General features: G+C 47.7%; 10 protein-coding genes and 1 non-coding gene across 11 annotated transcripts; 5 read left to right on the top strand and 6 right to left on the bottom strand.

Annotated features, from left to right (window-relative positions):
- Positions 1–259: 259 nt before the first annotated feature.
- TrAFT101_009367 (uncharacterized protein) lies at positions 260–929 on the bottom strand (the record flags this gene model as incomplete). The annotated part of the gene is made up of 3 exons (XM_024901389.2): positions 260–484; positions 579–756; positions 844–929. 3 exons carry the CDS (start codon positions 927–929, stop codon positions 260–262), a joined length of 489 nt encoding a protein of 162 aa, XP_024755268.1.
- Positions 930–2,933: 2,004 nt separating this feature from the next.
- Positions 2,934–3,326, top strand: TrAFT101_009366 (uncharacterized protein; the record flags this gene model as incomplete). Its single annotated transcript, XM_024901405.1, has 1 exon — positions 2,934–3,326. The coding sequence occupies one exon, from the start codon at positions 2,934–2,936 to the stop codon at positions 3,324–3,326; it is 393 nt and encodes a 130-aa protein (XP_024755269.1).
- Positions 3,327–3,744: 418 nt separating this feature from the next.
- Positions 3,745–5,090, bottom strand: TrAFT101_009365 (uncharacterized protein). Its single transcript, XM_066128629.1, has one exon. It carries the CDS (start codon positions 4,633–4,635, stop codon positions 3,946–3,948), a length of 690 nt encoding a protein of 229 aa, XP_065984749.1. The 5' UTR covers positions 4,636–5,090; the 3' UTR covers positions 3,745–3,945.
- A 1,068-nt stretch (positions 5,091–6,158) lies between these two features.
- TrAFT101_009364 (uncharacterized protein) lies at positions 6,159–7,381 on the top strand (the record flags this gene model as incomplete). Its single annotated transcript, XM_024902859.2, has 4 exons — positions 6,159–6,386; positions 6,461–6,778; positions 6,840–7,014; positions 7,074–7,381. 4 exons carry the CDS (start codon positions 6,159–6,161, stop codon positions 7,352–7,354), a joined length of 1,002 nt encoding a protein of 333 aa, XP_024755271.1. The 3' UTR covers positions 7,355–7,381.
- Positions 7,382–7,644: 263 nt separating this feature from the next.
- On the top strand, positions 7,645–8,690 carry TrAFT101_009363 (uncharacterized protein). The gene is made up of 2 exons (XM_066128628.1): positions 7,645–7,747; positions 7,881–8,690. The coding sequence occupies exon 2, from the start codon at positions 8,172–8,174 to the stop codon at positions 8,619–8,621; it is 450 nt and encodes a 149-aa protein (XP_065984748.1). The 5' UTR covers positions 7,645–7,747; positions 7,881–8,171; the 3' UTR covers positions 8,622–8,690.
- Positions 8,691–9,056: 366 nt separating this feature from the next.
- Positions 9,057–11,273, bottom strand: TrAFT101_009362 (uncharacterized protein). Its single transcript, XM_024909047.2, has one exon. It carries the CDS (start codon positions 11,172–11,174, stop codon positions 9,141–9,143), a length of 2,034 nt encoding a protein of 677 aa, XP_024755273.1. The 5' UTR covers positions 11,175–11,273; the 3' UTR covers positions 9,057–9,140.
- Positions 11,274–11,436: 163 nt separating this feature from the next.
- TrAFT101_009361 (uncharacterized protein) lies at positions 11,437–13,148 on the bottom strand. The gene is made up of 3 exons (XM_024902163.2): positions 12,490–13,148; positions 11,849–12,418; positions 11,437–11,779 (listed from the first exon to the last, which is right to left on the bottom strand). The coding sequence occupies exons 1-3, from the start codon at positions 13,080–13,082 to the stop codon at positions 11,623–11,625; spliced, it is 1,320 nt and encodes a 439-aa protein (XP_024755274.2). The 5' UTR covers positions 13,083–13,148; the 3' UTR covers positions 11,437–11,622.
- A 1,733-nt stretch (positions 13,149–14,881) lies between these two features.
- TrAFT101_009360 (uncharacterized protein) lies at positions 14,882–16,167 on the top strand. The gene has a single exon (XM_024909048.2). It carries the CDS (start codon positions 15,422–15,424, stop codon positions 16,091–16,093), a length of 672 nt encoding a protein of 223 aa, XP_024755275.1. The 5' UTR covers positions 14,882–15,421; the 3' UTR covers positions 16,094–16,167.
- A 1-nt stretch (position 16,168) lies between these two features.
- Positions 16,169–17,939, bottom strand: TrAFT101_009359 (uncharacterized protein). The gene has a single exon (XM_066128627.1). The coding sequence runs from the start codon at positions 17,766–17,768 to the stop codon at positions 16,266–16,268; it is 1,503 nt and encodes a 500-aa protein (XP_065984747.1). The 5' UTR covers positions 17,769–17,939; the 3' UTR covers positions 16,169–16,265.
- Positions 17,940–18,121: 182 nt separating this feature from the next.
- On the bottom strand, positions 18,122–18,232 carry TrAFT101_009358. The gene has a single exon. It is a non-coding gene; the product is annotated as a tRNA-Met (tRNA).
- Positions 18,233–18,798: 566 nt separating this feature from the next.
- TrAFT101_009357 (uncharacterized protein) lies at positions 18,799–20,183 on the top strand (the record flags this gene model as incomplete). Its single annotated transcript, XM_024910357.1, has 2 exons — positions 18,799–19,135; positions 19,210–20,183. The coding sequence occupies 2 exons, from the start codon at positions 18,799–18,801 to the stop codon at positions 20,181–20,183; spliced, it is 1,311 nt and encodes a 436-aa protein (XP_024755277.1).
- Between the last annotated feature and the right edge of the window lie 1,214 nt (positions 20,184–21,397).

Raw genomic sequence — 21,397 nt, 5'->3', positions numbered from 1 at the left:
TACATGTACCTAGGTGGGCAAGTAGTACGCAGGTAGCCACAGCAGGTGCCTCGGTACAGCAGGTATTACATGCAAGCACAACACACGAGGTACTTGGGAACAGAGTAAACAAAACCGGCTTCACTGCTCATGTTATTAGACAACACATTTTGCAACAGCCAGTGAATGAGAGCTGTCAATATCTCTACTTATAAAGAGCTCGCAATTTGCAATTTATTTATTTATTAATTAATTAATTATTGATTTATGTGAAATTATCTTAGACAACCTTGTTGATTTTGCCCGTCTTGACATCAAAGATGTACCCCGAAATAGGCACGTCCAGCACCGCAGGATTCTTCTTCAGAATCTCCACATCGGTCTTGACGCTCTCTTGCAGATCCTTGATAGTCAAGAAAGAAATATGACTGACGTCTTCACCAGTGTTCTTCTTGACAGCATCGCGGAATTCATCCTCTTTGATGAGCAGCATGCCGCAGTCGGTCTAGTTTGACAGCATATTAGCCAACACAGTCCATCTAATATAAGGCAAGAGAGGAGGAACGAAAAAAAAAAATTGATCAGGGCAAAGATCATACATGGTGAATGACGACGACTTCTCGAGTTCCTAGGGCCTGCTGTGAGATGATCACGGATCGCAGCGCCTCAGAGGCACGGCCTCCAGCGTTTCGATAGACGTGGGCGTGGCCCTCTTCCAGGCCGAGGAACTTGGCTGGGTCAAGGCGAGCGTCCATGCATGTCAGGACAAAGACTTTTCTGCATTGTGTTTATGATGCGTTAGCCATCTATATGAACAATTACATCTATCATGCATAGCTGGAGCTGGGAGCATATATAGCATACCGTCCAGGGGGCATTGGAAGGTCAGCCTTGTCAAAGCCAGCCACATATTGCTGGTTGGCCACTTCAAACTCGCTGGCGACAGTCATGTTGGAGGTTTAAGTGTGTGTTTGAAAGAAGAAAAAAAATGAAGCGAATTTATCAAGTTGTGGTATTATTGTTTGCTATAGTTCCTTAGAATCAGGTTCGGGCTCAGAGCAACTCGTTCCCTCTTTATACTTGCACAAAACACTCACCCCTCTAATAGGCCCCCAACTCGTTCCTCAAACCGCACATCTCAGCATCATCTCAGCCTACGTCCCCCACACACAGCAGTTTACAAGGGCTCAGAGCTGTCAATCAACGCAAAAGTCGCAATTCATCCGCGTTGTGTCGCCATGCTGCGGGGAAAATTCGCCCGTCTCTGACCAATTAGAAGCGCTGCCGTCGAGAAAGAAGCAAAGGTTAGACATCCGCAACCCAGGGCGGGGAGCTGATTAGAAACTCAAACTCAAACCGTATCGCCAACGCGACTCAATCTCGAGCCATGAGACGTTTTGCGACCGCCCGCAAGACGTCTAACAAGGGGACCTTTTCCCTGTTTCGGGCGTTCGGTGCGGGGAGATCCGAGGGCCCGTGGATTCGGTTCGGTGGGACAGGAGTTTAGATGGAGGTGTTTGGGCGGGCTATCCAATGAGGAGAATGTCTCAGCTTCGGAGGCGGTCGCAAAGTGTTGCTAGCATGGGGAAGGCTGGCGACGCGAATGGATTCACAGTGAAATGGGACTCGGCTAGGGAGGACTAAAGATGAAAGACTGTGTCATGTTGATATTTTGCATCTGAAATCTTTGCAGAATACTATTGTGAGATGGTCAGTCGATGACCAACATACCGGAGATTAGCTTAGTAAACCACTAGGAATCGAAGAAGAGCAGACAGCTCAAGCTTCGCAGAGTCCTTCCTTGCTGTAATGCTCGGTGTTGAGAAGACAGAGAGGCAACTTTAGGCGTCCTGGCTAGCTCTAGTTTACTAATCCTAGAACTAACAGTCCTCTTCGAAAGATAGGTCTCCAGATCAAATAGCTCAAATGGTACTGGGCGGCCTGCCCTTTATGAATTCAATTTTACGGCTGGTAATCACTTGATTGGAGTTGGAACATGTCAAATACTAACACCACAATCTAAATATAGCAGCTCTGGTTACCAGACTATCAGAACACCATCTGCCAGCTCATTTTAGTCCGCCATCTGCTCATCTGCATAGTCACCGGCCTTGCCTATAGCTGATAATTCCTATCCAGGTAGATGCCAATTACGGCAAGGTGTGGCGGTGCGAGCGTCTGCCAGAGCTCGAGCCACATGACGCTCTTGCTCGCTGACGGCATCTTTGGAATCAGCGCCGCAGAATCTTGGGGTTTCTAGTGGCTTCCGACCCTTTTTAGACCGATTTTGTCCGCCACGCTTCCAGGCCATTGCAGCGAATTACAGCGCCCGCACCAAAGCGCTGTAACTGTAATTGTAATTGTAATTGTAATTCGCCGCAATAGCCTACATGTAGTAATGTATGATCTGACACCACATACGCCATTTATTCCAAATGCACGTCTTCGCTGCCAAGTATATATTAGCCAAGACGCCCTACTTTTTTGGAAATGTTCTTCTCTTGAGCATCAATCAACTAAATCCAGCAATACAGCATCTGGCCAACCAGCCAACAAACAAACAAACAAACAACATAACCAACAACAGCAAACAAACATCCCGAATCATCACCTATAAAAACAGCCTCAAATCCTCTCTTCCGTGCCACTTCAACGCACCGATTGCGGCATCTTCTTTCTGCGGATTATTGCGGCCCGCTTTTGCTCCCCACCTGCGATTGCGCCCCTCATCATTGCACCATCCAGCAAAAGCGATCGCCGTTGACACCATAAAAGCCCGGCTCTGATCTTGCATAGAATATAAAGTCCATCCTTCCATCTATCGATCGCATCGCAGCATCTGTCGCGCACAGCTATACATACAGCCGCACTATAGCAACGTCTGTTCAGCAATATCTGAATAGATAAATCTTCTTCTTCTTCTAACCAATATACACACACACATCACAGCCAAAATGAGCGCCGACAACATCCACCACGTCGAGACCGCCGAGCAGTTCGACTCTCTCCTCGCCGCAAACACCTACGTCGCCGTCGACTTCTACGCCGACTGGTGTCCTCCCTGCAAGGCCATCGCCCCCATCTACAAGTCTCTCGCCGACAAGCACAGCGCCGAAAACACCCTCGCCTTTGCCAAGGTCAACGTCGACAACGTCACCAAGATTGCCGCCCGCTACGGCATCACCGCCATGCCCACGTTCCTCTTCTTCAAGGAGGGCCAGCAGGTTGCCGTCAACGGCCAGGCCATGATCCAGGGCGCTGACCCCCGCAGCCTGGGCGCTGCCGCCGAGAAGCTGGGCGGACTCGCGCAGAAGAGACTCGAGGAGGCTCAGGCCGCTTCTGCTTAAGAAAAGCAAAGTGAGGAGAGTAGGGAGCAAGAATATTACCATTACTCTGTTTGTTTTAGTAATATGAGAATGTGAAGGGAGGAACGCATGCATTTTTTACCGGGGCGCACAAGAGAGCAACGTCACTTCATGGGAAAACAGACAGCGGGTTGTCTAGCATTTTTTGAGCCATACAGTATCAATTTATCAATTTACAATCTAGATTTCTTCTTTTAACCATCTTCCTTGTGTTAATTAGCCTCTGTGAGTCAAATGTAGCAGCTCAAGACGTGTACTCGAGAGCAAGATTTGCTCAGTCGTACATGGCCAAATCTGTATATCAGACTCGTTTACGATCAGTATTAGCCGTGGATAATGCAACATCAATGCGCATGTGTAATAACATCATTTACATATTCATTAAACATTGTATAAATTTGGCGAAATCTTCTTTTCCATATAACCCATTATAATGGACACAATTTGTCTCGTGGCTTATTAGCTTCCATGTCCTCAAATTTCTCTTCCTCCCAGAAATCATATTACAACACGCTCTTGTCCAACTTGCTCATTCATTCATCTTCCTCCAAATCTTCAAAGCTGTCCGCTTTCCAAGGCAGTAAGCCACGATCGCAGCTCGCTAGTTCACTTTTCTCGCGTCCTCCCTCCAAGGCCAATGCCCGGCCTGGGGCAGCGTAACCACTCGAACCGACTGGTCAAACCATTTATAGAAGCCGTCGAGCATCTTGTCCGAGAAATACGGCTCCTGCATTCCCCATATAACCACGCACGGCATCTTATAGTGCATGCCCGACGTATCAATGTTTTGTCCATACGGTGGCGCTGGAAAGTTCTTGCGAAAAAAGTAAAACATTCCCCCCTCTGGAGAGTTTTGGAGGTACTCCTTGATCTCGGCGCGGTATTTAGGGTCGGCTATGGTGCGAACAACAAAGTCCAAATCATAGGCGTCTCCCGGGTTGTGCTTGATGTATTTGAGTGAGTACTTTGACAGTTCCTGCTGCTCCGGGTCGTGGTGGATGAGGTGCATCATGGTGCCCAAAATTGGCGTGTTGAAGATGACCAGGCCCAGCAATCTCTCTGGGTGAAGAAATGCGAGCTTCTGCACGGTAATGCCTCCAACATCACCTCCCGCGAAAACTGCCTTTTCGATCCCCAAGTGATCCAAAAGGGCCACCAAATCGCCCGCCATGACATTGCCATCGTACGCATCTGGGTCCAGCGGAACATCACTCGGAGGGTATCCTCGAAGGGTAGGAAGAATCACCGTGTGGTCTTTGGCGAACTCTTCGATTTGCATCGAAAACGTCATTTCGTTGTCGGGGTGGCCATGGACAAACACCAAGGCCGTGCCTTGTCCATAGAGATGGTAATGAATCTTGACTCCGTCATTGGAGAAGAATGAGAGTACTGATCAATAGGCATTTTGTGATGGGTATAAGTGATGCGATGCTGGATGTTGTAAAAGAAGATACTGAACCGTGTATTTCGATTCAAGGCGTTTATGTTTACGAGGGCATTTGAAGATGTTTATATCGAGGTAAAGATATGTCAATTCAATATTGTTTTTGCAAACGTATCGCTGTCTCCATATTAGCATCGGAGATGCTTCAATCAGCTTCAATCACACGCAGTTGACAAACTTGACGACAAGCTAAATCATCGGCCTTGATGAACGGCAGATGCATCTCGGAGCAGATATCTCCAGAACTCTAAATAGAGTCAGGTGACATCTATCGAGTTCATCTTAGTAGCTGTTTAACAATCAAAACGCTTGAGGGTTCAAGGTAAAGTTTCGTTTCTTAGGCTTAAGCTAGAATCTTGACCGCTGTCTGTTCCGCGTATTGGACAGGATCTATACTAGGCCCCATTTAGCAAAATCTTCCGCCTCTCCTTCGGCGATAGCCGCTCGCTGCAGGTTTTTCAACGCTTTCTAAGCCGGCATATGGCTGAAAGGCTTGGCCATCCATGTTATTACCTAAACCTGCTTTGTTCTCTAGGGCCAATGAAGATGACGTTGTGTCGTTCATAGACGCTTATCAATCCCTTCGGGCCTCGTCCGGTTCTCGTCCGGATCTCGCCATCTTCTGCTATTCGCGTAATTCGCTTCGCTCGCTAGTCCGTCTTCGTCCGCCCCTGATCTACACTCTTGGTGCTGCGTAAACAAGCTGTATATTGCCACTAAGACAAGAAGAGTCAAAGCCTCCATCTTATTCCCCGTCCAATTGCCGTTCTCTTGCATCTCCCAAGCATATAGCGTCTATAGAGCACGGGAACTATCCCGATAAGGAGTTATCTGAACTATGTGAACGGCCCATCTCCGCGGGAGAGCTTTCGGGTTGTTCCGAAGTTGAGAAAGACAAGGTGAAGTCAAGACACTCAATACAAAGGCTGACAAATGTTGTCGGCGTTGTAAAAGCCTTCTTCTTTGCAATTGTCGTTCCTTGATAGCTACAGTTGGAGCTCTGATCGCCCAAGTGGGTGCTCTCGGGATGGCATCACGGCTACGCTGTCGATGAAGATGATGGGATTTATCAGCCATGGCGATGGACTCTGAGCGATTACATGATTCGGAGTTAAAGAAACACCTCGTTCAGATTTTCAACTCCAAAAGAATGGATATACAGGCAAGACACAGGCTAGCATGATGAGAGATGCGGGAAGTCTATAAAGGAAAGCTTCAAAGACAACGAGATGGAAATTTGTAGATACCAGCATCAGCATTCAAAAGCATCACAATAACACAAAAGCACACAGTCTTCAATACTATCTTGGCTTTACCTCAATTCACAAATTAAATACTTTTCCTCAAAAGAGTTCTACAAAAAAGTAAAAATGACCCAAACTGTCCTCGTCACCGGTGCTTCAGGCTTCATTGCCGCACACGTCGTCGAGGCTTTCCTGCGAAAGGGCTACAATGTTCGCGGAACCGTGCGCTCAGACAAGACTGCAGCCGAAGTTCTCAAGACGCACGCAAAGTACTCTGAGCAGATCAGCGTTGCCATTGTTCCCGACATTGCTGCTCCCAATGCCTTTGACGAGGCAGTCAAAGGGGTCGATGGCGTAAGTGGACTTTCTACGTCTACAACCAAAGACTTGAAAAGGAAATGAGCTAATATTCTCTTTTCAATGTATAGATCATTCACACGGCCTCTCCCTTCATCCTGAATGCCGTCGATTTCGAGACGGAGCTTTTGCAGCCTGCCATCAACGGCACAACCTCTATCCTAGAGGCCACCCAAAAGTACAACTCGGCAGTCTCTAGAGTTGTTGTTACCTCCTCCTTTGCCTCAGTCTTGGACCCAATGCAAGGCCAGCGCCCTGGATATGTTTATACCGAGGCCGATTGGAGCCCCGTCACTGTTGAGCAGGCCAACAGCAGCCCCGTGATGGCATATCTCGCCTCAAAGACATTCGCTGAGCGCGCTGCATTCGATTACGTTGAGGAGAAGAAGGTGAGCTAAACAGGACCAGCTTTATGCCTATTTCAGTTGACTAATGATATATTATTTATAGCCCAACTTCACGGTGGCAACCCTCTGCCCTCCGATGGTGTACGGACCGGTCGCTCACGCTGTCAGCGGCGTTAATGCGCTCAACACCTCTGCAGGGGACATCTACAGACTCATCAACGGCTCAGAGAAGGCGGTTCCCGATACTTCTTTCTGGGCATTCGCCGATGTCCGCGATCGTAAGTTTTCACTTTCGTCCATAATTGCCTCCATAACCTCGCTAACAATACGACTACAGTTGCTGAAGCCCATGTTTTGGCCTACGAAAAGCCAGAGGCCGCTGGACAGCGTTACCTGATTGCCAACTCCGCATACAACTACCAGCAGATTTGCGACATCATCAGGGAAAAGTTCCCGGAGCTGCACGACCTGACGCCCAAGGGCGACACTGGCGCTCCCCTTCCTCCCATCTACAAGCTCGATACTACCAAGGCTGCTACTGAGCTGGGCATCAAGTTCCGGCCACTGAAGGAGACTATTGTGGACATGGTCGACAGCTTGTTGGCGCTACAGAAGTAGGGAGAAGGACTTATTTTTAGAACTTAGACATTTTTGTATAATAGATTAGAATTCTGATGTATTGAAAAAAAAAATTTCTCTCAGCCGTCTTCCTTCGGCCGATGCTACATATATCCGTGAGATCATAAGCTGCAGCTAAATCCCGAAATCATAGACGCCAAGAGCCAATTAACTATTTCCCTCATTACCAGTTGCATAAGTGCATACCTCGCAAATCTGTATGTAATATCCCCGACGCTTTCCAGCCGTAATCAGATGCTCCAGCTCCTTCGCCCAGCAGAGCCAAGCCCGCCGCAACCCTTATATCTTCGTATTTTTCTTATAATGCTACATCCTACAAAGTCCCATTCTATGACTTATGCAGGTCTAAAGACCTAGTTCCAAGTTTACCAGGTAAGCTTAAACCGCCACATCAGACCACGGCCAACATATATTACGTACTCTGTACGACCCCTTGCATCGTTGCTACTACGTGGCCCTGTCTATCAAACTGTTGTGAAAATTCATTCAGCCGACTCTTTGCAAGGAATTGTTTGCCATGTTTCATAATTAGGCTTATCCAGGCCGTTATGTCAAAGCTGCTGAATCCGTGCGACATACTCGGGTCGGTGTCGTGGAATGATGTCTCGGGTTGTCGCGGGCAGCTGGATCAGCTCATTCATCCTATGGCCAGACTGCAGAGCGGACAATCGCCCCCGAATGAATATTTAAGATGCTGGATTGGCTCTCACCCTATTGATGATCATGGACACAAATTCAACTTGACCAAAACTTCACATCTACTCTAAAAATAACAGTCAAATCAACCGCCCTCACAATGTTTCTCAAATCTATTCTTCTCGCCGTAACCGTCTCCCTCGCCTCAGCACAAATCCCCCGCCCAGAACATAGCCAGGTTGGCCGCGCCTGTGGCTTCAAAATCGCCCCCTGTCCCTTCGACATGAAGTGCGTCCCCAACAATCCCTACTGCTCTGAACTCAACCGGTGCCCCGGCCATTGCGAGTTCAAGAACCAATATCAGTCCTGCGGGGGCTTCACGCCGCGACCACACAACTGCGGTGACAATTCAGAGTGCCAGGACGATCCTCGACTGCCGCCAAACTGCGGTCTGGCGTGTGATGTTCCGGGAATATGCATCCCGAAGGAAACTCATTTCTGCGGAGGGTTTATCGGGCTCAGCTGCCCTGAGGGACTATTTTGCTATGATGCGTTAGATGGATGCGATCCCCTTCATGGCGGAGCCGACTGCGGTGGTATATGTTTGTAAGGAGAAAGTTGCCAGTTTACTTGCTAATTACGAAATTCTTAATATAATCCCGTATGTCATTCGTCTGCATCGTAACTCTAAGAGTACATTGAGGATCTTTGTGTGTCCGTTGGCAATTGCTAGAGCCAGTGAAGTTCTGCCGTAGATGTTTGATCCGATACCTGCGTCGGGAGCATTTGAGAGTCATAGATTCATTTTCCGCTGGTTCAGGAGAATATCCATATGTGGACAGAATGATTTCCTGGTGGTAAGGCTGTGGTACGGATTATATACTCCGTGAATATAATTTCGAAATTGTATTAACCAAAGAATAACTTAAAAGCATATTTAAAATATTCTTTCCAGTTTGTCCCAGTTTCTTCAGTTATCTACATGAGGGCCGTTTTATGTTTCATTTTGCGATGAAGGTCTTTATAATGAACGATATTTTTTCCTTTCCTATACAAGGTATTCTAAATCGCTAATGCTATAACTCCAGAGATCTTGTAACGCAGAGTCTCGTGATATATTATCTACGTTTTAGAAGAATGTGACTGAATTGGGATAATGAGAGCAAAGGGTATTTATAACTTTATAACCACATCCTTTGTTCCCCATCGCAGCTTGAAGCACGTCTATTGCTATTCTCTTTATTCCCTTCAATCGAATCCGTTTAGAAGATAAAATGAGACTTAACACTTTATCACCGCATCCTTCATTCTTTGCTGCAGCTATCAGCACTTCTTTCATTATTCCCTTCATTCCCTTCAATCGAACCAAATTAGAAGATAAAATGAGACTCAACACCTTATCACCGCATCCTTCATTCTTTGCTGCAGCTATAAGCACGTCTTTTGTTATTCTCTTCATTTCATTGAATCGAACCCGTTTGGAAGATAAAATGAGACCTAACTGTTTATCATCGCATCCTTTATTCTTTGCTATAAGCACTTCCGTTGTTATTTCTTTCATTCCCTTGAATCGAACCCGTTTGGAAAATAAAATGAGACCTAACACTTCATCACCGCATTCCTCATTCTGTGCAGCGGCTATAACGGCCTCGACCGTAAGACTCAGCGTATGGCCAAGAGATAATAGAGCATGTATAGCTTTATTACCACAGGCTTTATTCTTTGCTGCGGCTACAAGCACTTTCTCATTTATAGCTTTGGGCAGATCCCACTCGGAAGACGAAAGAAGATTTAACACTTCGTCGCCGCATTGTATGTTCTTCGCAGCGGCTATAAGCACATCGTCTGAGATCGTGATTCGGCCCCTTTGGTAACGTAACAGAGCTTCAAATACCCCCTGGGCGCCACGCAGATTTTTTGCTGCAGCCACCAAAACTTCGTCATCTACTAAGACGTCCTTTTCCCGGTATCTCAGGATGATTTCAAACACTTTGCCTGTCTTGTCGCGTGCCGCCGCGGTCGTGACAATTTCTTGATTGATCCTGACTTCGGGACTCTCAAGAAGCATTTCCATATCATGAGGTAGAGAATTTTGCGCCAGACCCATACAACGATCCAAATCGTGAGCTCTCAGGCATTTTATCAAGGCTCGAATTGTGCGCGGCGGTGTCAACGCCAAGTCTTCCAACTCACAATGTTCGACAAACTGAACAACATCGCGAACCAAATCTTCTTCTGATTTATCATAATCAGGAATAATGGCATTATTTCCTGCTGCATCTGATGATATCCCTCTCAAAGCATACACAAGATCTCGTGATTCTGTCGCTTCGCTATCTCCAAAAGTTAATAGCAACGTGCGAAGATTTGGACTCTTGCTCCACCAGAGAGTCTTTCTCCATGGACTAGGCATGATATCGAGGACTGATTGACAGTGTGTATCGGGTTTTATATCTAGAAGCAGAGGAACAAGACCAAAGAGCCGAGTTGACACACTTTTCGTACCGCAGAGTATGATGCCGACCTTTGCAAGCGCCACTTCTTGCAGAATCCACACTCTCCGAAACCATGGTCTTGATAAGATCTCCTGTAAGCCATCTCGTTGTAAATCGCTGAAGTGCGTGTATGCTATTTTCAGTGTCCGCTCCACCATAGCCCATTTATGCTTCCAAAAGGGGTCTTGAAGCGACCAATCCTTGTAGTTGTGTTTAATGCTCTCGCGCTGCAGAAGCTTCAAAGATTCCATGAGCACGTCTGTTTCTAATGTTGCCGGCCCTAGCCAGAAAACTACCCGGTCGGCTTCCTTGTAGATTTTGCTCATTTGTTCAACTTGATGTCCTCTCTCTTTCACGTTTCCTTGATCAATACATATTGCATCAATCCACAGGATACGGTCCTCGTCCTGATGGCGAAGATGTTGAAGAGCTACGTAGAGGTGAGAAGTTACATTAAGGCAGTAGCCGTCGACAATAATGCTCTCAGTTAGGTCTTGGGAGCCCCAGGTGTATGAGAGAGCTTCGTACGAGATTGTATTGTCTCGCTCCTGCAGCTCTGCCTGGAAGAGGCTGCAGCGTATCTTGTCGTCATTGCTTCCTCGATTCAAAATAAGCAGTCGAATTGCGGGACGTCCAAGATTAAGAGTATCATAACTATATTTTTCCATAATTGTATGCAGTGTTTTATTTAATCAAGAGTTGCGCTCAACGAAGAGGAGTTGTTAAGTGTTGTAGGTGCATCTGAGCTAAGAAAGAAACTGGGTGATTAAAAAAAATCGTTCATGCACTCGTATGCTGCATGATAAACTGCCTGACTCGCTTTTATGCAATTGCGCTTAATATACAAGGCAGATTCAAGGGATGTTAGGCTAAGGTGGATTCATGTGCCCATTCACGGAATCTGATTAGCTGATTCGATTCCTTAGAGGGACAATAGCAAAAATAGTTGCGGGAAAATCAGTAGCTGCATATGTAGGCAAACGCTCCAAGCAACTAGATTACCTATGTGCATACATTTATTTCTCTCCAATAGTATGTTAATCTCATGTAGGCTTATATATCTTGTGTGCTCATGTACAATTAAACTCCCCTCAAGGCGCCCACCATCAATTTGGCCTAGGCATAGGCAGTGCCATAAGGCTGAAAGTCAAAGTCTTCGATATCTAGAGGACCAAGTCGGCCAGACCATTTGCTCAGTGCGGCCGAAAAGACCTTCTGGTGGTCCTCTCTGCTCAAGTCAAGGGGTTCGTGACCAAGGCCAACAAGTTTCATCCTATATTGCGTCGATATATCAGCAATTCGCATTCTTATACAGGCTCCTAGGTATGTGTAAGCTACTCACTCGGTTTTCGCTGCAAGAAGACCTAAGCCAGTATCGTTCTCGTCGAAAAATGGCTGCACTGCACCATCCACAGCACCGTCAAGGATTCTCTGCGGCAGCGCAGGCTCGTAAGCAGCTGGTCGGCCCAATCCGACTCCATCCACCGAGTTTAGGGCCTTGACCATGCCAGCCGCCGAGCGCAGACCGCCAGTGACATACACTTTGGTCTTCTTCAGATGCGGGATGATCAATTCGGCGAATTCGAGGAAGTAGGCCTCTCGTTTGATGGTAGACTCTTTTCTATGCGTAAATGCCAACTCCTCGTATGTGCCGCCTGAAAGCTCGACCCAGTCAAAATTGTTCTTCTCAAGCTCTACACAGAGATCCTTGCATTCTTCAGGGGTGAAGCCACCCTGCTGGAACTCTACGCTGTTAAGCTTGATGCCGAGACTGAAGGCCTTGTCAGGAACGCGAGCGCGGATGGCATCGGCAATCTGGAAGATTAGTCTTGCCCGGTTGAGCAGCGAGCCGCCGTATTCATCGGTCCTCTTGTTAGTTGACGGTGCTAGGAACTGGGCCAAGAGATAACCGCTGCAAACAACGTCAGTATTTCTTCTCTTTGTCCAGCTTATATCTGCATATCCGCAGCTTGAAAGACTTACTGTGCGCCATGCAGCTGAACGCCATCGAATCCAGCCTTGTAGCTGTACTCAGCCGCGTGAGCAAATTCGTTAATGACCCTGTCAAAGTCGGCCTTCTCCATCGGTCTCGGTTTGGCAAAGGTCCCCATTGCAGGTATCACCAGCTGCACGTCGCTAGCGGAGATTGGATTCGGCTGAATGGCTTCTTGAACCTGTCGACCGGGATGGCTAAGCTGAGGGTATACAAGACTACCATGCTTCTTGGACTCTGAAGCAAGCTCCTTGAACTTCTCAAATCGGTCTCCGGAAAAAGGTGCATCTGAAGGAATAATGTGATTTCCGTCAATCTCCAGTTGGTCGACCTCGATCATGGTATTGCCGAGAAGGATGACTCCATATCCACCCTCACCCCATCGTCTGTACAAATTGATGAGCTCATCTGAGGGGATTCCTCTCTTTGCTGGATCTTTCTCGTCCCAACTTGACAGTTGCTCAGACATGGAAGACTTGAGAAAGCGGTTCTTAGCCGTTTTGCCACTGAACTCAAAGGTCAGCGGCTGGCCAAGAGGCGCAGGGTCGACCTTTTCAGCTGAAGAAAATCTCTTTGTCACCATGGTGAAGGCTGATAAGACGGTGTCTTTGGTTAAAGGATTATATATTATATACTCTTTTGTGCTTTGGGATGCCTTTGTCTATTTACTCTGCCAAGTCACCCTATATCTAGCCAAGGGCAATCCATCCTTTTGTACTCCAGCATTTGTAAGTTAAGTGGAGTATCGCTGGGCCTTGCGCTCCTAGAGCCAGAACTAGCAACCTATAACAAGGCAATCTGCATTTATCACTCATGCTCTGCTAATCACAAACCTGGTTTCAAAACTGCTCAATAGGTGGAGCGATGGAGGGGCAAGAGCAGGGGCCTAAAGAGAGAGGTGGCACATATCTTATGAGGAGAAACGCTACCGAGGTTTGCATTGTTCTGCACGAACTAGATGATTAATAAAGATAGGAGAGGCTAGCTTTGACAAGACGCTGGACAAGTTTCAAGTGTATTTAAAAACATTTACCCATTTTAACTAGCATAAACAAAAACAGGCAGATTCATTTTGGTACAATCACTCTTCTCTTTAGAAACTACCGATAAAAGGTCATGTTTGAAGAATTAGGCCATAGATTTATTTAGACCCTAGTCTGCTTCAAAAAGAGAAGGAAATAGAATGGAACAGGTTAGAATCGTCCCATAAACAGCCAAAAGGCGGCAGGTTAAAAACCGGCAGTTGAGCCTTGCCGGTTTTACCAACTACCTAGGTAATATGGTACCCACACGAGCAACTAAGCGGAAGCAAGATCGCCGAATAAACTGGTGCTATTTGCCGGCGAATAAGCCTAGGAGATTAGCTACATGTGCTTTTATTTTGCAGGTAATGCTAGTAAAGTCCCCAAAAGTATGAATCTAAAAAATCCTTCAACTATACACAACCAATATATGCAATGTGCAGCTAAGTTGCGTTCAAAATCGCAAACATCTTCTATGGAAAGTGGAAACCTTGGAAGGGAAATCGACAACTAACACTACCAATCCGAGCTAGATCCACTTCAAGATTTTTCGCCGGCGCAGCAGTCCCTTTGGTTGCGTGGTTGATAGCATGTAGCAATGGTCCTAATGGTACCTATACTAATACGAAACTAATTCTAGCTGTATTGAAGTCTAGAAGCTTGGTAAATGTCTTAGGCATGCACCCCGGAATTATCCAGGTAGTAGTAATCGTAAAGTAGCTTACCAAAGAACTCCGGATCCTACCCTAGATGAACAAGGGTTTGTGCCAGTCTAGCTCTGCAAAATATTATCAATGATAGCTAATTCGCCCAAGACTTCTTCATTCAATCTCAAGAGCAAAGTGGCTATGCTGCTAAGAGCACATTTATCAGTTATAGACAGGTGGCTTTGGTCATCAAATGGTCTGATCAAGGTATTTGCCCAGCAGGGATATATTCCCGGGAGGCTCGAATTATTAATATCCCTTGTCTCAAATGCTCACGCATTATAGTTCACGTCATTTAGAGTTTTAAATTATGGGAATTACTTATACAGACTCGCTCATAATGTTTACACGACCTTTCCAGAACTTACAGAATATAGACTACTTAATGCCACTCTTATACGGAATACTCCTCCATCGGATCACAGAAGATGGATGGCACACTAGCAAAGAGCTAAATTAGCATGCGCGGGTGCTGATCGAAAGGGGGCAAGCCCCGATGCATTATAAATCCACTGTTAACTAGCACTTGTGATGAGCCAGTAACTAATGCGTACTACTCGGCTCATCCCACTTTCATGCTGGCATTTCCATCATGTTTGTAGTCAATTTATCATGGACACTTGCAATATTTATTCACTGGCACCGTCTTTTCCTACGCAGTCCGGAATTCTCTTTGAATGTCTGCAAGTTTGAGTGCTTGCAGTTCTCAAACTTGATCTCTGACGCCACTATCCCCCTCGGTACTCGGCCAATTTGATGCTATGGATCCCATCTGTCTTACTAATTCACGTAGATAGTATCTAGCGCAAAGTAGTAGATGGATGGAGCTTTAAATATTGCTCGGACAAACAACGGAGCACGCCTTTCGGGGGCAATGAGGGTTAAGTCGGCTATTTTGCTCTGTGCAGATAGATTGATTTCAAATCCTCTAATTATTTAAAGGATTTGCTCTCTGAGCGGAGATACCCTCTCCATACAAACCATCAGGCCGTTAGTATGCTCGTAGAGGATCCTAAGAATATTGAGGCACGCAGTCAAGTATAAATAAACGGTCTCGGCCAAAAACAGACGATAAAGCGACCTCGTCAACTGTCCATATTTTTCCACGACTTGTACACAAGGTTACAGTCCCTGAAACCACAACCAACTCAACTCAAATAAAACAAGGACCGCAAACCTCAGTTGCCGCAACCATGGTAAACTTCCGCATCGACGTCGTCTCAGACACAGTCTGCCCCTGGTGCTACGTTGGCCGCAAGCAAGTCCAGCGAGCCCAGCAGATCTGGCAGCAGCGCTACCCTTCTTCCACCGACACCTTTTCGGTCAAGTACGCGCCCTACCAGCTCAACCCCGATTCGCCCCGAGGCCCTGGCAACAGCGTCGACAAGCACGAGTACTATCTGCAGCGCTTCGGCCCAGAGCGCACCGCCATGATCCACGAGCGCCTCAGCGGCGTGGGCAACGCCCTCGGCATCAACTTCAAGTTTGGCGGCAGACTGGGCAACTCGCGGGACTCGCACCGCCTGGTTCACCTCGCCAAGAAGTTCGGCGAAGAGACGGAGCTCAAGGTCGTTGACGGGCTCTTTGCCGCGTATTTTGAGAATGAGAAGGACATTACGAGTTATGAGACTCTCAAGGACGTCGCTGTGGGAGCTGGAATCTCTGAGACTGACTTCAGCAAGGCCATCGTGGAGAGCGACGAGGGCGGCAGGGAGGTTGACGAGTTGGCTGGAAGTGCGAGATACAGGGGCATCAGCGGCGTGCCGGATTACACGATTCAGGGCAAGTTCAAGCTAAGTGGTGCTCAGGATGCGATGGAGTTTGTCAACGTCTTTGAGAGAGTCAAGGCTCAGGAGCACGCGTAATGCATAAATTAAGGGGGGGGGGGGGGGGGGGGGGATAAGATGGAAGTAAGTAGTTGAGAAGACTTCTTCATGCTACTGGAGACCAATACTATATCATCCTTTTAATTTCCAATGTCTTCGATATGATCATCAAGGGTATATCCAACAAGCTAGCAATATCAGATCTATCTATTCACCTATCCTTGCTCCGAAACACTAATTCGGCCCTCTTCTCCAGCACATTCTCCCATACTCTCCTTTCCCTCAGTCCCGGCATGTAAAACAGCACGCCAATCTCTTGACTCGTCCACCAACTAGCTCTATCCATGTTTCCCGAACCTAGCATGAGATACTCTCCATCCACCATTGTCATCTTGAAATGGCTAAAGACGGGCTCGTCTTCAAGCTTGGCTCTGTCGTCGAGCTGCTTATAATAAAATATCTCTAGATGCCCAGGGGATACTAGCTGAGCCTCGGGGTCGCGATTCTGAGTGCGGCGCTTACACAGAGCTTGGTACTTTTTAACAAAGCGGCGGAGACACCATGATGTAGTTGTCCCAGCGGTAATGAGCTGCTCAATCACCATCATATTCCGCCCCGTGCGGACTTGGACGTTGACTCCTCGAGATAAGGCCTCTAATAAGGCTTCTATAACCGGCCATGAAGTGAGATTTGGCGTAACAAGGTGGATTTCGTGATAAGCATTGGCAAAAAGAGTGAGCAGCGCGGCGTTGAGGGGAGTCATTGGCGGATTAGATTGAGAGAAGAAAGGGAAGAAGAATTTGAATCGGGGGTTTCGATGATGCGGTGACGGTAAGAAGATGGTCGGAGTTGGAGCAACAGCAGTGAAGTGAATGCATTGTGTTGCCGAGCGATCATCGTCGTCGCCCTCGGTAAGCGGTGATGAGCTTGAGGTTTCGACTAGCAGACCTTCTTCGTCCACGCCCTGAATCGCGCCTCTATTTTCTGCCTCTCTTCTTGCAAGCTCAATGTGATCATTATCATGTGGTTTTGCCATATCAACTCTTGCACCCCAAACTCGGGCATGGAAAGCCAGCAGCCTATGGATAAACTCGCCCTCAAGCTCCACGCAACCTTCAAACCACCGCTCCCAGCTCACATTGCAGCTCGGAATCCACGCCTTGGCTTCATCGATGATGACGTATTTCGGGTGCATCACGCTCAGCGGCGTGAAAAAGAGACTCTTCACCGTCATCTCGATGCCCCCTTTTCTCAGCGCCTCCTCATCCGGCAAGCCCAGTTTAGCCCATCGCGAAGGGGGGTACACGCACCCTTCAGGCGCTGCTGTATGGAACAGCTTCTGAAATAGGCCCCAAGACGAGAACCCAATGCTCACATTGAGGGTAGTCAGAGTCTCTGCCGATCTTGAACGCGCTTCGGCAAGCTGGAGGAGAGTCTGACGGATGCCATCGAGAGAGGGCGAGGCGGCCCAGTAACAGGTGACGAAATGGATTGAGTGTTTGGCAGACGCAATGGCGGGCAGAATTGCGCGTGTAAATATAGAGTGGCCGGTGCCCACGTAGAGCAAATTTGGCGTGCTGGTCGTCAGCAGAGAGTCGATGGCGTCGGCGCTGTGATAGTTGGGAGCATCGCGAGAGCGCTCGTTTTGGTGAGAGAGGAGCAGGTCCTTCCACGGCGTGACAAATGAGGAAGGGAATTGCAATGACTGCGACATGGGCAAGATGTATGAAGAGCTGAGAACGCTATAAATTGATAAAGGGAAAAAAAATAATAGTATTTACGCTATGCGAGTAATTGAGAATAGAGAAAGAAAGTTGGATGAGTTCTCGAGAAGCTTATACTTGAGGCTGACGATTGTGTCTTGAACGTAGCAGCACAGCCACAGCCTGGCGTCATTGAGAACGTGGTTTCAGATGAGTGTGCAAGAGAGGTACTAGGTAGGTATAATCAAGTCAACTGAATGCGACATGTATTGAATGTATTGTTTGAATGTATAAGATATTCAACAAAGAAAAAGAAAAAAAGAGAATAAATACGATGCATCTGAAAGAAAATACAAAAAAGAAATGTCCTCGGTGAGGCTCGAACTCACGACCTTCAGATGGCCCAGACTAATGTCTAGATCATATAGATGTTTCAATATGAGACTGACGCGCTAGCCAACTGCGCCACGAAGACTTGTTATTGAATGACCGGGGCTTGGAAATTGACTATGAGCGTTTCCTAATTTCTGGCCGCGAATGGCCTTTCTAGAGTCGACCCTTTGCAGTACTCGATGCCGTGGCAATTATCAAATGAGCTGTATTGGTAACATTCGTTTCGATAATAAGTTCTCCGGGGCTCCAGTAGTTATCAGTATCTTCTTCATTATCTTCTTCTGCACTGCATTTGGTGTAATAAGCAGTAGACCAGTATGCGGCCACATGCAGAGGTCCATGTAAGCGCACCCGGAGCTTCAGAAGACGCAGTGCTGTTAGTCCAGGGGTCTGCAGCAGTCAGCACCGCTGTAAATGTCCGCTTCGGTGCTGTAATCACGCGCCTTGGCGGGGCTCCGGCACGCTTTTGCACCTGCAGCTCCCCAAGACACGCGCACTAGTCGAGCTCCTGGCCGAAGCGCAGTCGCAGTCGCAACCTCGTCTCGACAAACCACCAGCAGCCACCAGCTCGTGCCAGAGATTCGGGCCTCTCTTTTCTTTTCCTTCTTTTCCTTCTATTTCTTCTTTTTTTGTTCTCGCTCCGCCACGATGCTCTCCGGCGTGCTCATCTTCAACCAAAAGGGCGAAAACCTCATCTTCCGCGCCTTTCGCAACGACTGCCGGCCTCGCCTTGCCGATGTCTTTCGCATCCAGGTCATCTCCAACGCCCAGGTGCGGTCGCCCATCCTGACGCTCGGAAGCACGACCTTTAGCCATGTCAAGCACGAAAACATCTACTTGGTGGCCATCACCAAGAGCAACGCCAATGCCGCGCTGGTCTTTGAGTTCCTCTACCGCCTGATCCAGCTGGGAAAGGGGTACTTTGGCAAGTTTGACGAGGAGGCCGTCAAGAACAACTTTGTGCTGGTCTACGAGCTGCTGGATGGTGGGTTTTTCTTCCCAAAATCAGTGTGATATGGGCACTGGCGCTGGTACTGACCCTGAATCTCTAACAACCAGAAATCATCGACTTTGGCTATCCGCAAAATACCGAGACGGACACATTAAAGATGTACATCACCACCGAAGGCGTAAAGTCGGAATCGCGCCCCGAAGACACGTCCAAGATCACAATGCAGGCCACCGGCGCGCTGTCATGGCGCAAAGCAGACGTCAAGTACCGCAAAAACGAAGCCTTTGTCGATGTCATTGAGGATATCAACCTTCTCATGTCCGCCACTGGCGCAGTACTGCGAGCGGATGTCACGGGGCAAATTGTCATGCGCGCCTATCTATCCGGTACCCCTGAGTGCAAATTTGGCCTCAACGACCGATTGCTGCTGGACAACGACGGGCTGCTAAGCCTGCCCAGCGGAAACAAAATGGGAACCAAGGCGACCAAAGCGGCGGCGGGAAGCGTCACCCTGGAGGACTGTCAATTCCACCAGTGCGTCAAGCTGGGCAAGTTTGACTCTGACCGAATCATTAGCTTCGTCCCCCCTGACGGCGAGTTCGAGCTCATGCGCTATCGCGCCACAGAGAACGTCAACCTGCCGTTCAAGGTGCACGCCATTGTCAACGAGGTGGGCCGCACAAAGGTCGAATACAGCATCGGCGTCAAGGCCAACTTTGGAGCCAAGCTCTTTGCTACCAACGTCGTCATCAAGATCCCTACGCCTTTGAATACTGCCAAGATCACCGAGCGCTGTACTCAAGGAAAGGCCAAGTACGAGCCCAGTGAGAACGTGATTGTCTGGAAGATTGGCAGATTCACTGGCCAGAGCGAATACGTCCTCACTGCCGAAGCTAGCCTCACCAGCATGACAAATCAACGCGCGTGGAGCCGGCCACCCCTGAGCATGAACTTTAGCTTGTTGATGTTTACCAGCTCGGGTCTTTTGGTTCGCTATCTGAAAGTATTTGAGAAGAGCAATTACTCTAGTGTCAAGTGGGTGCGATATATGACGAGAGCAGGCTCATATGAAATAAGGTAAAGTAACCTCTCATATATCCACTAGGATCTACAGCACTAACCTCCAATCCACCGTCTAGGTTCTAAGGTGATTTGATTGTACGATGATGGATATTTATGGCATGTATGGCGTTGATGGATACTCGGGCAAAAGCTTTAATATCATTACACCTTTTTAATCCTTCTTCATATTCGCACGGCTCTTCTCTTACCTCTCCCTCCGACAACTGAGGTTGCAATCTTTACGAGTGTATGCAATACCACGGCTAGTATTGCCTCTGTGGTGCTTGAAACCTGCATGATGTGTCTCTGGGAGACCCTTATACTTGAGACCCAGACTGAGCTTGGTTACGTGAAGTGAAGGATTGTCTCAGGAGCTGAGAGGCTGTGGCACATCACTTTGACAGCCTTGCTGGCATGTTTCCTACCTCTCAGATTCATTCATGGATAGCTGCAGGTCAACATGTCAGATCCCCTCCTTAGCCGTTTATGTTGTCCAATCCGGGGACAGCAGACTCGCTCGCTCACAACCATTTTACCTTTTTATTATCAAGGGCTCACAGCACTGGTCAAGAAGATTCTCGGCTGGGCATCACTCCACGTACTAGCAGTGTCCACGCATGATTCGCACTTGCCTTAGTCGGTCCGAAGCAAGATATATCAGCGAGCAGCTATCGTTGATTTATTATTCCGACAATAGTCGGAAATAGTACCCAAGTCTAGCTGCAACTCTAGCTTCTCCAGCAGACAATTGATTGTCACAACCGCCACGGCTTGATCAGCAAGCACGTGTGGTTTGGATCCTGTCCAATCGATAAAATCCACCTGGCTTTGTTCCTAGGAGTATTACATTATCTGAATCGATCCCGCGCGTGTATCATCAAGTGACGCCATGAATGTTTCTTTTCCAAATGGGGTGTGACGAGAAATTGCTGGGTATCGGCCACCCGCGTGCTTTGCTACTCTATACCGTTGTTGTGTGACTGTTTCTTGGGCTTCCACGTTTATCTTCTCTGACCTAAAACTTTAGGATATACAACACTTACAAAGGGTAACGAGTTACGAAAGCAATTTTCCAACGGACGTAACAGAGACAGGCTATCTGATTATAGCTATACGGAGAAAGCTAGAAGCAAAGAGCAGAGCCAGCTCTATCTTCTTAGACACCATACAAGAGCTGAATATTTGGCAGCATGTTTGTGTTGCACCAATCTATCATCGCAGCATGTGCTGGTT

This window comes from Trichoderma asperellum, chromosome 5, assembly GCF_020647865.1.
Source record: "Trichoderma asperellum chromosome 5, complete sequence".
NCBI classification, from domain to species: domain Eukaryota; kingdom Fungi; phylum Ascomycota; class Sordariomycetes; order Hypocreales; family Hypocreaceae; genus Trichoderma; species Trichoderma asperellum.
This window is presented reverse-complemented; position numbering and strand designations above follow the sequence as displayed.